Source organism: Plectropomus leopardus, chromosome 9 (genome assembly GCF_026936395.1).
Source record: "Plectropomus leopardus strain MGB_pleo_1.0 chromosome 9, ASM2693639v1, whole genome shotgun sequence".
NCBI classification, from domain to species: Eukaryota; Metazoa; Chordata; class Actinopteri; order Perciformes; family Serranidae; genus Plectropomus; species Plectropomus leopardus.
In genome coordinates, this window is record NC_142184.1 from 31,605,002 (window position 1) to 31,621,149 (window position 16,148).

The following is a 16,148-nucleotide window of genomic DNA, read 5'->3' on the forward strand; positions in this document are numbered from 1 at the left end:
ATGACATTCCAACCCTCAATATCGCTCATTCTTTTTTTACACAGACAATTCAAATACTTGTGGAAGTATAGCAAGATACCAAAAAAAGATAAACGCTGACTTTTTCTTATTGTTTTGAATGATGTTCCTTATATCTGGATTACAAGCTAGTAATAAAGCCATATAATTTATTACAACACAACAAATATATAAGTATTATTTATTTATTTATAAATTTATTTATTTATTTTTATTTTATTATTTATTTATTTTGGGGGGTGGGGGTGGGGAGGTGGGGGGCACAGAAATTACAAATTGTTAGTATTTAGGGCGTATTTTTTTTTGTTTTTAAATATTTCTGGGAGGAAACCGGAGCACCCGGAGAAAACCCAGACAAAAATTGTTTTTGTCAAAAATTGACAAAATCTTCAACTGCTAAATTATGATGAGCTCTTTGCAGCATTAGTGCAGACACCTGCAGTAAACCCCAAACAAATTAGCAACATTTTCATCTTCTGCTGCTGAATCGTGGTGAGCTTTTTAAAGCATTAGTGTGGGCTGTGGTGAGCTGGACCTTTTCAGAGATGGGTGGAAAGCGTACTTGTTTTATCGTGCGTTCAGACTCACACTTGACTGTACTAGCTTGTTGGCGCATGTGTGACGACGTCTTTAAAGCTGACTTTGCATTTGGTGGACATGGTGTGAGGACGAAGTCTTTCAATGCTTCACTCTGTTGAAGCTTGAGCTCACGACCGTATTTGGACCTAATCTGGTTCAGCTTTAAAGATGCTCTTGTCGGTGAGCTTTGTCTACGGTCTGTGCCCCCTCTAATGAGTGGGGTCTGAGGCGGTTGTGGCTTAAACTTACTTTCACTATGTATCAGCTGCACCTTATCATGGATAGGGGGCAAGCGTACATGCTCTGGTGGTTGCCCAGACCCCAGACTACCTAAAGCGTTTGACTGACATGGTGTGAGGACAAAGTCTTTTAACGCTGCTCTTTTCTGAATCTTGAGCTCACGTTCATATTTGGACCTAGTCTGGTTCAACTTTAAAAATGACGATATTGGTGAGCTTTGTGTACAGTCTATGCCACTTCCAGCGAGCAAGGTTTGAGGCGGTTGTGGCTTCAACTGACTTTCAGTATGTGTTAGCCGATCCCAAGTATTGACAGGGGGCAAGTTCACATGCTTTGGTGTTTGCGCAGACCGCTGATTGCCTAAAGTGTTTGGTGGACATGGTGTCAGGACAAAGTCTTTTAAAGGTTCTTTTTGCTGAATCTTGACCTCATGACCATATGTGGGCCTACTCAGACTCGAGTTTGAAGATGCTGTCATTGGCAAGCCTTGTGTACGGTCTGTGCCATCTCCAATGAATGAGGTCTGAGGCGGGTGTGGCTTAAATTTACTCTCACCATGTGTTCGCATAACCCTATCACGGATGGAGGGAAAGCGTACATGCCCTGGTGTTTGCTCAGACCCCAGATTGCCTGGAGGGGTATCAATGCCACCTCTGATCAGCGGGGTCTGAGGTGGGTGTGGCTCAAATTGCCTCTCACTGGCATTGAGCTGCACTGTATTGACTGGGGTTGGGAATTGTATGCGCTTTGATAAAGTCTTCAGGATTTTGCTCCTGACTGAAGGTTCTTTGGGCCCTTTCTTGAATGCACCAGCAGATTGCTGCTTCTCATCAGAGATGATTGGTGCATTTTTAGACCTCAGGTGGACCTTATCAGAAGAGACCTCAGGTGCTGTAAACTCTTGAATTTCAGTACAGAGGTCTTTATAGTGTGTTATTGAGGAATTTAGTATAGCCATTAGAGGTTTTGAGTCAGCATTTCCCTTTAGACTGTGGTGCTTAATTGTCTTATTGCCTTTAAAATGTCTTGTCTCTTTTGTGCCTGTGATTCCTGCCTCCTCCTGGTCAGCATTCTCCCCAGAGCAGAGTTGTGTAGCATCCCACTCGTCTTTACCAAAAACACCTATGCAGCGGCCTCTGTTTGTCCACAGCTGGACATTGCAGTCCAACCCTGCAGTAATAATGTTTTCACAAGTGGGATCACACTGAATACTCACCACCCTTGTCAGGTGGGATTGCCAGGAGGCCAGCAGAGGAGGTGGACACAATGACATGAACCACCCATTTATATTATTAAATGGCCCTTGGCTCGTCTCTTTAAACCCAAATCCCTTAATGTCCCAAAGACAAATCCTTCCGGTACTATCACCGGTCAGTAATATCTTTTCATTTACATCGGTGGACATGGCGGTAATGACTGAACCTTCATCAGTCACTGCCCGGAACTTTGCTATCAAACCTCCCTTACTTTTAACAGACCAGGCACTTATGTAGCCATCTGCAGAAGTTAGCAGTGTGGCTGTGCTGGGAGTGACCTCCCTGGTCTTCAGGGCTAGCATACAAGGTCTATTTATAGCAATCATGTCCCCAGTCAGACATTTTTGAGAATGTCTCTCACTATCTCTCATCTCTCTGTTTAAATTATTTTTGGACAGCCTCATTGTTAAGCCTTGATGTTTTTTGTCTGCCCAGAATATTCTTGGACTTTGGCTCTCTTTGAAAGAGTAGCAAACATCAGCTGTCTCAATATTCCAAATTACAGTGTTCCCACTGCTTGAAACAGTAAAAAGGAGGTTCTCATGGAAATCCATTGAAGAAATGTCCTCCAAATTATCATGTTGCCAAATCTTGTGGTCATAATCCTTTATATCCAGGTTAAAAATGTACCTGGAGTTCCTACCTGACACAAACACCCTATCTTTTACACAGACAATTCCTGTTACCTCCCTTGGCAGGGTAACAGGAATCACATCAAGCTCTGTACCATTATTAAAGTTCCACATTCTCAGTATTCCATCCTGGGAAACTGTGATAAGTTTACGCTGCAGTTCATCAAATGCAATGGCAGTGTGCCCCACACTCTTAGCAGGAGTGACTTTGAACTGCATGACAGCCTGTCCTGTTAAGATATCTGAAACTGTCACGACACCATTTTGGCAAACTGAAACGACCTGCTTGAAAATGCTGTGATAGAGAACAGAGCACAAGGGCGCATCATGGGACGTTAACGAATCTCTAAAAACATCCGTTCCTCTTCCAAGATATTTTCCTATATTTGTGTTTGCCAGAATTAACTCATTGTTGTGTGAATTGTAACACACACTAGAAATACGGCCCCGTCCCATACCTTCAACATAGAAGCTTTGCCTACACAGCCAACCATTCTGAGTCCACACACGAACGTTGTTGTCCTCAGATAAAGAGATCAAGATTTTTTTGTCATGATTGAACATGATGTTGGTGACAGGTTTCTCATGTCCTTTCAATACATTGCAAGGCTTGGTTTTGTGAGGAAACCATACTCGCAGTAGGCCATCTGTACCACCTGTCACCAGTTTATCTTCCGCCTGGCAGTATTCAACGCAAGTGAAGAAATCTTTACCTTTCTCACTCTCAAATACATTCAGTTTAGCTGTGTGTGGATCGGGCAAAGCAGCAAGGACCATGGTCTTAGATGAACCACTGCAGACAGCATAAAGGTTAAGTTTTGGAAAGTATTGGATCTGACTGCATGTATCACCAAAGATGTGGACTTTTGCACACCAAAAGTCGGGCCTAGGCGGTCTTTTTAAAAGTTTTGAAGCATACAAAACTGGATAATTCTTAAGAGAGATTTTCTCAAATGCATCACTGCAGAAGAGACTTATCCGTTCAGTGTTTCTTATGTTGTGACAAACGAATACATAGAGGAATCCTTTGTCATCACCAAAGGAAAACATTCCTTTCGTGTCATCTGACCAGTAGTTTAAGGTCGTGACAATGTTGTCCTCAACAATCAAAGAGTGACTGACAGAGAACAATTGACTTATTTCATTTGAGTTATAAAATTTTAGTTCTCTGTCAGTAGTTGAAACAGCCAGCTGTTGGAGTTCTTTTATGTAAACCATGTCAGTTACTTTTGACTTCTTATTATGTTCGAAAGGAAGTGTTGTTTCTTTTTTTCTAAATGTTATTGTGTCACTGGAGTCAAAGCTGTCACTCCAGTAGTTAAGTACGCCATCCGAACTAATAGTTAAGTACTGACCTTTCTGGTAAGTCCTGACTTCATCATCAGGATTCTCATCAGGATCACTGTCATCCTCAAAAGGCCGCCATAGAATACGGATGATTTTTTTATAGTGACCTGAAGGGATTACTTTGATGGACTTGGGAAAAGCTATATGCTTCGAGTCCATTTTATCTGATGCCTTATTTTTAGACAGCAGGAAGTCCATTAGCTCACCAAGGTCCACAGTTCCATCACCATTTGCGTCAATCTTCCAGTGAAGGCAAATTAATTCTGCCTTACTGACAGACCCGCATAAATTGACCATCAGGTCACAAAATTCTTCCTCATCTAAGCCACCACTTCCATCCTCATCAGCCTCCTTAAATGCCCTCTTAATATCTACGATATTAGCGGCACTAAAGAGTTTATCTTTCTGAATATCACTCATGATAGATTTCTGTGGTGGGTCTTCTGCTATATCTGTGTGTTATTATTATTTAACTGTATAACTAACTAAACTAACTTAACTAACAGTTAAGTTAAACTTGCCTGCCTTTTGAAAGCTGCAGCTCTGACAAATCCTTTACAGAAATAAATCTGAGACAGGCTATTCCTACCTTCTTCCAAGAATGTGCCTTTATGATGTAATACAAGGCCATGACCAAATAGAACGTTTGTGTGTTGTCCTTTGTGACATCACTGAGACACGCTCTAAAGTAGCGCCCTGGAGTAAGGCACGCGTCAAACTGACGTCAGAAGTGCCGAATTCAACCTCACCGAAATGTTTCAAAATAAAATGCAGTTGTGTAAGCAACTAATGGGATAAATTAAATAACACTGTCTGTGCTTTTGTTTTGAAAGGGAAGAAGGGAAGTTGGGCTAAAACAACCGTCTCTACATCTGCATTCATCTGTCTTATATCAAAATAAATGCCTTAACATAATTATACACTGGTACTTTATATACCTGATATCGCTGCAGTTTTTTGTTAAATTTCACTCGGTAAAACTCCAAATTAATAAATTAGCCGTTATAAAATGTGTAAACGTTAATGCCGACGAGAAACAGCTTTGAAACATCCTGTTTGTGTACTCCAAATGGGGACAATGTCGAATTATGTAAAATGGGGACAATACCGAATTATGTAAAATATTCGCCGAATGAGTTTGTGTTTGATTAGGAGTTAAAATAAATCATACATCATCTTCTAAAGAGGGGAGATAATTACCGTGAGAAGTGGCTCCATTAAATTTGACAACATGTTAACGGAGCAAGGCAAAAGAGATGGCTCTAGCGGTCTTACTTTAGTTGCTCGACCGAAAAGAGCCATTTATTACTCGTCTGGGCATAATAAACAGAATTCGTCGTATTTTTTTCTTGTCAGAACATTTTTTCCCCTGTTATATGTATATCGTATCTCATAAAGTAAAAACATTCACCATACATAAACAAGAATAATTTGAAGTATGATATTTATAAATCTGATATTTTTTAATCAGCTTTGAAATCGTGGTAAGCGTTTTTTGTTTTGTTTCGTATTTTAAAACAGCTTATGAGGTGGTTGCATTGTTGTTGTACAGGCATAACACCAGGAGATGGCGCAGTGAGGAAGATGTGATTATATCATGAAGTACATGCACATCATAGCTGCACCCTTGTCTAAATAATTACAAATGAATTTAAGATCGGCTAAACGAAGTTTTTTTTTCCCGAGACATACTTAATATGTATTGCAAAATATAACTTAGAACCGATAATTAGCCCTCTTTACTTAAATATTAGCAATATAAATTTTAGCTATCTGATTGGGTCCATAATGTAATATTAGCTGATGCAAACAGTGCTGCAAGGTTACTCTACAAATGAATTAGTTACAGATTACCTTTAAATTAGGCTTATCTTTCTAACAAATGTTTTAAAAAGTGCAAGATCCTGTCAACATAACTTTTAACTAGAGGCACTAACATAAACACTGACTATTGTTAAACTTCTATTAAAAGTTATTTAATACTGTGAATAATGTATAATGTAAAATTTTACATATAAAGTTTTCAACCCCAAAATACACTTGGGCATAATCCCTTTTTAATCCCCATTTTGATCTGTAACTCTAAATTAATTCTATTTTTTCTCAGTAACTGCACCAGAATGCCCCCCCTATGCTGATAATGAATACACCCCATATAGTTTCAACAATATTACAGGTAGCCTGTACAATACGCTAACCAACTAAATTGTTATTGTATTATTCAACAAAAATAATAATTATAATATTAATTCTTATTTAGTGTATGCATGCTTGTATAATAATACTCCATAATGTGTTATTTTTTATCCTAATATGGCCAGAATAAAAATAATTTATCCGAAGCAGGCACACTACACTTCATGCAGTTAAAGTACCTTGCCACTTCTCTCTCCCCAGCTAGACTTAGTTCTGCCAGCTCAACATTAACATTTACGCCAACACTTCCCTCTGCTGAGCAAAGCAGCAAACTACAGGCACCTAAAGATAAACTCAGTGGAAATGTAGAAATGTGACTGGCCCCTCTCCCCCACAAATTCCTGCTCTTCAACACTTTAAAGAACATTGCAAAGTTTTCATTTGTGAAGTATTCAGCAGCAGCTCCCATAAATCTAAACCATATACTCATTAACGTTTAAAAAGTATTTTATTTCACCTATAAGTCAAGTGTACAAATCAGACAGTGTTATGACACCTATCACAACTTGCATCTGTAGGATATATTTCAGCCAGTCTTGCCTTGGAAAAATGAGTGCGATGTAAGACTTTGAATTGTATTATGCTAAGTTTTGCACAAAAGGAGCTATCATTCACTCTTTGCAGGGTGCTGTTCCAAGAATTACATAAATTACATTTATATTTTTAAACCTTTATATACTAGTTTGGACATTTTAATGTCCCGCCTATATATTTGTAATTATGTATTTTTACACACTTTACGTACTTAGCATATTATACATATTATACATTTTACATTTTTTACAAATTGGTGTAAAACTGAAGCATAATACATCTTTTTATTTCATATTTTTGCGTGTGCACACTTTTTTATCTTATGTTTTTTAATGTGTAACATAATATTATTTCATTAGCTTAACTTAATTATTATTGAAATGCTTATTTCTACTTCTATTATTCTCTTTGCTCAGCATCAGAGTGAATGTTCAAATAGTAATACATTAGTAATACATTAGCTAAGTGGTTCTGATTCTGATATATGACCATAGATGACAGCTCCTGCATGACCGTGACTACAGGCCAGGTTCAGAGACAGCTGGAAAGACTCCGCCTGTGGAAGGCTCCAGGCCCTGATGGCATCACCCCCAGGATCCTGAGGACCTGCGCCAGCCAACTGTCACCTGTGCTGACCTACATCTACAACCTGAGCCTGAGTCAGCAGAGAGTCCCGCTGCTGTGGAAGACGTCATGCCTTGTTCCTGTCCCCAAGAAGTCGACTTCACCAGACCTGTTGGACCATCGACCGGTGGCTCTCACGTCTCACATGATGAAGGTACTGGAGAGACTGGTCCTAGCCCAGCTGAGGCCACAGGTGAGGACTTTGTTGGACCCTCTGCAATTTTCCTATCAGCCCCATGTTGGAGTCGATGACGCCATCATCTACCTGCTGCAACGAGCTCATTTGCATCTGGACGGTGGAGGAAGCGCTGTGAGGATCACATTCTTTGAGTTCTCCAGGGCTTTCAACACCATCCAGCCAGTGCTGCTGGGTGAGAAGCTGCGGGGGATGGGTGTTAGTGGCTCTGTGATCTCCTGGATTACTGACTAATTGACAGGCAGGCCACAGTTTGTCCGCTTGGGCAGTGTCGTGTCTGATGTGGTGGTCAGTGATACAGGAGCTCCGCAGGGGACTGTGCTCTCGCCTTTCCTCTTCACGTTATACACCACTGATTTCTAGTATGACTCCGAGTCATGCCACTTGCAGAAATTTTCTGATGACTCGGTGGTTGTTGGGTGTATAAGAGATGGAGAGGAGGGGGAGTACAGGTCTCTGGTGGACAACTTTGTGGAGTGGTCTGAACATAATCACCTGAGGCTGAATGTTAACAAGACCAGAGAGATGGTGATCGACTTCAGGAAGAAGAGGACGTCTTCACAGCCTTTACAGATCCGGGGAGAGACTGTGGAGGAGGTGGAGGCCTACAAATATCTGGGTGTAGTGATCAATAACAGACTGGACTGGAAATCTAACACTGACGCTGTGTATAAGAAGGGGATGAGCAGACTCTACTTCCAGAGGAAGCTACGTTCCTTCAACGTGTGCAGCAGGATGTTGGAGATCTTCTACCAGTCTGTTGTCTCCAGTGCCGTCTTCTTCGCTGCTGTTTGTTGGGAAGCAGCATCAGAGCCAGTGACACCAACAGACTTAATAAAATCATTAAGAAAGCTGGCTCTGTGGTGGGTTTCAGGCTGGAGACCGTGGAGACTGTGGTGGAGAGGAGGACACTTAAAAAACTGCTCGCCATCATGAACAATGCTGAGCACCCCCCCCCACCGCGCAGTGGACCGACAGCGGAGCACCTTCTCCAACAGACTGATTCAGCTTTGCTGTCGAAAGGACAGATACAGGAAATCTTTCCTGCCACAAGCCATCCACCTGTACAATAACTCACCTCTGTCTGCTCTTTAAACTCTGGTCTTAGCTCCATGTCACTCTACACTGCTGACTTTATTTTTATTTATTCAGATACTGTTCCGCACTTTACACATGTATTTATGTATATATGTACAGTCTCTTGGTTTTTTTAGGTTTTTTTAAGCATATTCCTTTATATTCTATTAATAATGTGTGCTCTTTATTCTCTGTTCTTACTGCATGGCACTGCTACATCCCAATTTCTCAGTTTTGAGATCAATAAAGTATATCTATCTATCTATCTATCTATAAGCAAAAGTACATTTTATATATAAATTATAAATTCTACATTCACTGATTAGAGCACTTTTATTTAGATTTTATAAAACTTTAGATATCAAATGCTCCAGCTACTGCTGCATTTTGTTCACTTGAACATAACCAAAAATACATCCACGACATCTAAGAAAAACCTTAATGCAAGATTGTTTATACTTTTTTTGTGTATGTATTTCTTTTTTTTTCTTACTTTGACCCTCCACAGTCTTTGTTTTGCACAGATGTAGATGCAGTTTTTTTTTTTTAATAAAGGATGTCCTTTTGTTATGCATGTAACTCTGGGTTAGGAAAGTTCTTGAAACAAACAACACCCCTTTTTTTGAATGGGAGGATAAATGACATATGCAACACAGATATTATATCTTAAAGTTGACATGTATTACGGAAGCCCTAAGCGGACGTGTTTCTTTTTTTTTTTTTTTTACAAGCCGTTTTCTCAATATAACGAGATATTATCTCGTTATCTCGAGAAAACGGAGTTTGTTTTCCTGAGATATTATCTCGTTATCTCGAGAAAACGAACTTTATTTTCCCGAGATATTAAGTCGTTATCTGGAGAAAACGAACTTTGTTTTTTGGTTTGTTTTTTTAAACTTTATTGAATGAACGTCAGAAGAAGAAGTGGCGGGTGGATGATGTGACAGCAGGTGCTGTGCGGTGTTCAGCGCGGACAAATGCGTGCAGGTTCTCGCCCCTGCACGTACCAAAAAGCACCGGAGCAACAGTATAATAATCTAGTTATGATTACTGATGAATTTGGGTGATGTGTCCCTGTAATAATCATCTTACCTTGCGCATTTGTCCGCGCTGAACACCGCACGGCACCTGCTTTCACATCATCCACCCGCCACTTCTTCTTCTGACGTTCATTCAATAAAGTAAAAAAAAAACCAAAAAACAAAAAAACAAAGTTCGTTTTCTCGAGATAACACGTCCGCTTAGGGCTTCCGTAATTGATACAACATTGCTTGTTAGATCATCTATGCCTTATCCTTGTGTATGTTTCTTTTCCTGGTCTGTGTTTGATTGTTGTAACAAGGCCCCTAAATGCATCATGGTGTTTACTGAGCGTCCATTGGTCCATTCCGCTCCAACTCTTGTCCAATCACAGCGCAGAGTCGTGGAAGCGTGCGCCCCACCTTGTTTCGGTCACGTGACGTGTGCCTACGAAGATGGTGGAAGTTTCTTCTTCCTTGAAGTGAAGCCCCGACTGAAACCCAAACATCCTGCACACTGAGGGCTCGGAGTTCACTTCAGCGTCGCCACTTTGCTCTCTAAGCCTCCCTTTGGATCCGGGTAGGTGATTCCTTACACTACATCTCTCACTGGCTGTATTTGTTTTTTTCATAGCCGTTGGACTTTGGGATTTTCAGCCAGCCATGATGAGACGAGCTAATGGGCTAGCAGTTAGCCAGACTGGGATGGCTGCAGGTTGTCATATCTGGTGACCAGTTGACATTCAACATGTACTTAGCAACTCCTGCGACCACACGGCAACTGTATATATACCCACTGTTTACAGTCAGTGTACTTTGTTTAGTTCGCTAACCAGGACATAGTGTTCCTCACTGTGCGGCTAACTGAATTAGCTTTAGCTCGTTATCCACTCCTAGTTGGATTAAATTATGTAATATATAATAAGTGTTGTTATCGTAGCATGCCAAAATGGTAATTAAGAGGAAAATTATTACAAATATGTGACTGCTGGTCATAATTAACGCAAATGGTGGCTAATTTAGTTGGAATTAAAGTGTCTGAAGCTTTTTTCCCTTAGCTACTTGTTTTCATATGGAGAACAGCAACTACGCCAAACTCCATTTAAAATCTGGTAGTTTTGTGTTACTCCACTCTTTAATAAAAACATATTTAGATAGTAAACAAAATAGGAGATACCAATACTGCTATTACGAGCCACTCATTAATTCGGCAGTTATTACATTTTTTGTATTAAGTTGCTAAGGGGCGAACTGAAACTAGTTTTAAAATAAAGCTGAGCAAACCAGTTAAAGAATATTTGTGCTGATTTTAAGCACAATAGTTAAATGTCCAGCAATCAGCTGTTCAACTTAATTATTGAAATTTAACAGCAGCAGCTCTGACTGCACATTTGTGTCTGCTTGAATAATTGTAGTTATGTGGGAGATACGGGCGAAGAAGGAAAGAGACAAAGATTTTATTGTCACAGTTATTAGGCGTCAGCAGCTTGGCAAGGTTGGTTAAGTTTGTGTCCTCGTCTGCCTCTGACAGTTGTTCTTTACAGGCGGTATCAAATGTTTCGACATCTGGTGACTGTAAAGGGGGGATGGCTGCTGTTTTCCTTTGTGGCCCTCCTGTTATTGGAAATTAATAGTTGTTTTTCATCTGAGACTTAGTTTTTTATTGCATTAGGTTTTCAGTAATTCATGACATTCTATTGTGGTAAATGACAAAAACAATAAAGATGACAGAGCTCATTAGCACTCTAAGTATGGATAGTGATTAAAATCAAATAGACATGGAATTCTTTAGAGCTGTCTCCTTGAAGCATCATAATAGAAGAACCTGTTTGTCTCTTTATCTTATAATAATGCTGGTCATCAGGAAGTTGTGTTTTGGTGATACAAACCATTGTTTTGTATGCTTACTCATGGTGTAAACAGATTATCTATGAGTTAACCAGTCCAATGAGCTAACTGTCATGAGAACACAGTTTTAGCTTTGATGTTTTTTAGAAATTTGGCTGATCTTTATTAACTGGGCTGTTCAAGTGCACAACATCCTACAAGAAAGCATACTCGGAGCTCTACAGCCAAGACAATTTGAGCTCAAATTCCATTTAAAATGTCTCACACAATCACCAAACATAATGGATGATGCTGGTTAGAAAAATCCAAGTCAAGGCACTGGCAGGCCATTGTAGAGTTTAATATTCAGTGAATACCCTCATCTACAAAACGCAGTTGGCCTGCTCGCGAGGCTGCAAAGTCAGCAGTTGCAATGAATTATTGACAGAGCCTAAAGCAGGAGCCAATGTGAAAGTTTACCCAGGAGCTCCTCACTTTATTCTGCTCTGCCATGTGCACACTGGACGAGATAGACAGAGGAACATTTATTATTCAGTGACGCACGGACCAGGGTCTCGTAAAGATCACAGGACCTGACTCCTGTGCCGGTGTATCCCTTTCCCCACTTTCTCTCTTTGACGGACACGTTTGTCAGTGATGCAACTTAGTGCTGGTGTTTCAGAGTGTTTACTTTTGGGGAAAAAGTATTCCCAAAACCAATTACCTATGTCAGTGTTTCTTGTATTGATGGTATCACTACAGCTGCAGCGGATTTTGTGAAAACGTTTCAGCGATCCAAAATGAAAGCATAAACATAAGTTGCTGAAATCAGCCACTAAAGGATTCTTTTACAGAGCTGCCAGTTACAAGAATGTTTCTAGACTAGTACCAGGAACAGTCCGTCTCAGACAAGACAAAAACTTCCACATAAGTTTCATCTTCAGTATTGAGCAGTGAATGAGCAAAGCAGCCACAAATGAGTGCTTTTTAATGTTAAGAGATTATTTACTTAGAACACCATAGCAGCTAGTTTGTGGCCCTTGTTACTGGGTGTTACTAAGGGACAGAAAAATTTAGGAACTCACTTATTGAAGCAGAAGTCGGTGACAGTTTTTGAGAGAAAATTGAATAGGATCTGGCCCCCTGTGGTAACCTCGGGTTTAATGAGGAATTGATGTGTAGTAAAATTTACAGCACAAAGTAAAGTAAAGTAAATGATAGCATAAAGAAGAGAGTGTGATGCATAGAGGTGAAGATGCAGTGCAGACTGGTTTATATGGCTGAGACTGCAGGCTTGACCTTTGTCTCCTTTTATTACCTTCCATGACGGTGCAATGTCTGAGTGTTTTTACATGATGATCTGACAGGTAACTAACAGAGCTGCAAGCTTGTTTGACTAAATGTTACTTGTTATATGTTATGAGTTTAAAGGTAGTCTGTTCCTAATGCTATATTTAATGCAAAAGCAGTTGATAATACTGTTTTAGTGTTGAGGATTGATTCCAGGAAGACCATTTATAAATGCAGCCTCCCCATCTATTAAGTCTGAGGCTCAGGATGAGTGTTATTACATTACATTACATTACATTACATTACATTCATTTGGCAGACGCTTTTGTCCAAAGCAAGTTACAGTAAGTGCAATTGACCTGCATGGGATATGAGCTAGCTGACATTAAAAATACAATGTTGTTACTGTAGTATGTAACGAAATAGAGCATTATGGGGGCACAGTTTGACTTTATTTTATGACTCAGAAGTTGGTAAAACACTCCAGTGATCCTTACAATATATGGCTTGTGGACCAAATCTGGCACATAGTAGGGTGCCAAGTGGCTGACTGACTATTGACTAATTCACTAACTAATAAACTAATAACTAATAAAAATAAATCACAATGGAAATATTTTTTGTAGAACTTTGTATGTAAATAAGGTTTGTATAAAACTGCATAAAAATACATTCTGTTTATATGAAAAAAAGTTCAAGGTAGGGATGTGCTATGAGTTTTTGACTTGTTAATAGAGTATTGCCATAGTCCATGTTTTGGGCTAAGTATACCTTGATCTAAATGATTTCATCTGTTTGCTGCTCATTTTTAGCAGTGGGAAAGTCATTTGTCATCACCCTAATGATGTGTTGTCTGTGCTGCAGGCCTTCATCCCTGCCCTATGTCATGGCAAGTGGAGTCACCAAGTCGGGAACCACCAACGGTTACCCCATGAAGGCACAGCTACAAATAATTGGTGAGTCTTAAAATAAACCGAGGTTCATGTTAAAAGAAAAGTTTACAGATTTTGCTTCCCAAGCATTTAAATTTTTATCTCATTTTTAAATTCAACAATAGGCAGTTTCTATTAAAATATATTACCAATGATAGGCCTTTCCCTTTTCCAGATGTAAAAAAATACTAGTGATGATTGCTGAGCTGTATTCAGCTGATTTAATTTCAGGGTCCTGCTATTGCGCATGCTGGCTCACTTTCACGCTGCCACGGCTAACTGGGAACCTTGAACAGGACGGAGTCATTGTTAATGTTATCAGTAACAGGCGCTCTTCCTACTGTTAAAGGAATGTCTGCTGTGATAACAGCCTATAAGTGAGAACTTAAACTTTGCCTGTCTTCTTTGCTTTGTGTGTTTAATTTGTATGGTGATAAATGTCCATCATTGCACTGCTTATGTGCAAATTTACACCTGGTATGATAATGCATCTTGGGTGATCAGATCACAAGTGAACAGCTCTTTATCTATTTGTTCAGACCTCGCAATAGAGAATGCGTCTCCACGTGTCTCAAGTGACCACTTGTAAACAACTTATCTGCTCAGTACTCTAATAAACTTGTGAATTTTTTCCGTTAGCAAAGTACAAATGTGCTGTTTTTTTTTTTTGTTTTTTTTAACCGGTGAGAGGTTTGCTGTGCTTTTTGCACAGTCTTTACTATTTAAGATGAGTAAAATCTGCATGCAGTGTATTGATTAGCATGCTGTTTATCATGAGACAAGCGCCGCTCGGAGACTACTGCTGCGGGGGTGTCAGCTTCATGCTGAGGACAGTTGGTAAGAGTCTGTCTGGCTGCACATATACACAGTATCAGGGCTAACTGATAGCATTTAAGGGTTAAAGATACCTAATGGTTATTAACAGGTTTAATAATAAAGTCGAGCCGTTTCGCTGTCAGTGTGAGTGTGTTGGACCTGTTTAACAGCTGCTGCTGCTGTGTTAGCGCCTGCTAACCAGGCAGAGATTGAACTGACAGTTCACCTGGAATTGATTGGCTCCAGATACGTTCCTCCAGCTTTGCGTTTGTGCAGCTGCAGCAACAAAAGTTTTTTTTCGTATCTGCTGAAGCGTCAAAAAAGCAAGTACGTCAGCTGAGTAGGAAGTGTCATCTCTGTGTTGGCAAGGACATGTTAGCATTCACACTGCTGATAGAATGTGGCCACATGTGGTCTTGACCCCATCTGAACGTGGCCTGAGTGATTGTATCTCAGGCTGCATTGTGAATGCATTTCTTGCATTCACACCTGTACTCAGAGCAATGTACTTTTGATCACCAAGGACACATGTTAATCAGTGGCGATGCCTCATGAGCTAAATCCATTTTGCACTGGTATCCAGATTCTATTGCAGTCATGTTCCCCTGCTCTGTTTTTCATATAAAAGTGTGTGCTGTTCATGAGTTCTTGTTTCCCTTTATTCCTCTTTCTTTCTGCACCAAAATGACTGACTGTCCTCTGCACGGTTCCTTCTCCCTGTCTCCCTTTTTCAGTGCTATCAGCAAAACTAAAAGAGAACAAGAAAAACTGGTTTGGTCCCAGTCCTTATGTGGAAGTGACAGTTGACGGCCAGTCCAAGAAAACAGAGAAATGCAACAACACTCACAGCCCCAAGTGGAAGCAGCCGCTCACTGTGTGAGTCAAAGTCTTGCCAGTATTACCAGCTCTGCATGACATGTGATCACTTTTATGATAATCAAAACATTATAACTCTGTTGCTACTCCTCTAGACACAACTGTTTCTAATGGTATCTAACAAGCATATGCTTGGTCTGCTGTGCTGCCTGCATGCTAGGATTTGTCAAGCAGGACACTGAGTGAATTCTGATGTTTAATTGTAAATACCCTGGAGGCAGGCTGCTCACAGACATGTTACCTTAATCATATTTGTCCCAGTGTGTTAAGCGTTACCGGTCTGGTATTCCAGGTAGCACAAAACAAGCCTGTTATTTACAGAAGCTCATTTTCTCTGGCTTGACTCCAGCACAGATTATACGTGAGCACACTGTTAAGTTTGAAAGGAACTATCAGCATTTTGCAATGCAATTGGTATCATACTTTTAGAACATAGACTTGGTTTAGATGGCGATTAGCTATATTTGATACAGTACAAAAAATATTTAGGGCTTTAATGAAACAAAGAAAATCGCATTCCACTGAAATTCCACTCCCTCTTCAACCAGTCGATGGTTCAATGGGGCAAAAAATGTGCACATTATCTCTAAATTAACTAAATCTCCACAGTGCATAGAGTGCACTCTACCTGGTAGCGTTGTCTGTCCAACAAAATGTTTTTCTTTCACAGGGCTTGACATTAAAACTTG

At 40.1% G+C, this 16,148-nt stretch overlaps 2 protein-coding genes and 1 long non-coding RNA gene across 3 annotated transcripts in view; 1 reads left to right on the forward strand and 2 right to left on the reverse strand.

The window, feature by feature from the left end:
• Positions 1-487: 487 nt before the first annotated feature.
• On the reverse strand, positions 488-4,492 carry LOC121964211 (cilia- and flagella-associated protein 337-like). Its single transcript, XM_042514425.2, has one exon. It carries the CDS (start codon positions 4,490-4,492, stop codon positions 488-490), a length of 4,005 nt encoding a protein of 1,334 aa, XP_042370359.2.
• Positions 4,493-6,697: 2,205 nt separating this feature from the next.
• On the reverse strand, positions 6,698-10,029 carry LOC148188772 (uncharacterized). The gene is made up of 2 exons (XR_015777560.1): positions 9,792-10,029; positions 6,698-8,513 (listed from the first exon to the last, which is right to left on the reverse strand). It is a non-coding gene; the product is annotated as an uncharacterized LOC148188772 (long non-coding RNA).
• A 119-nt stretch (positions 10,030-10,148) lies between these two features.
• Positions 10,149-16,148, forward strand: part of itchb (itchy E3 ubiquitin protein ligase b) — a 32,347-nt gene continuing 26,347 nt past the window's right edge. Inside the window, exons 1-3 of the mRNA XM_042491876.2 lie at positions 10,149-10,298; positions 13,700-13,791; positions 15,318-15,459. Coding sequence (XP_042347810.2) covers positions 13,722-13,791; positions 15,318-15,459 — 212 coding nt within the window. The 5' untranslated portion in view covers positions 10,149-10,298; positions 13,700-13,721. The remainder of the gene's footprint in view (positions 10,299-13,699; positions 13,792-15,317; positions 15,460-16,148) is intronic.

Bases quoted from the DNA above. Each gene is read 5' to 3' on its own strand.
- LOC121964211 (XM_042514425.2), bottom strand. From the start codon at position 4,492: ATGAGTGATATTCAGAAAGATAAACTCTTTAGTGCCGCTAATATCGTA.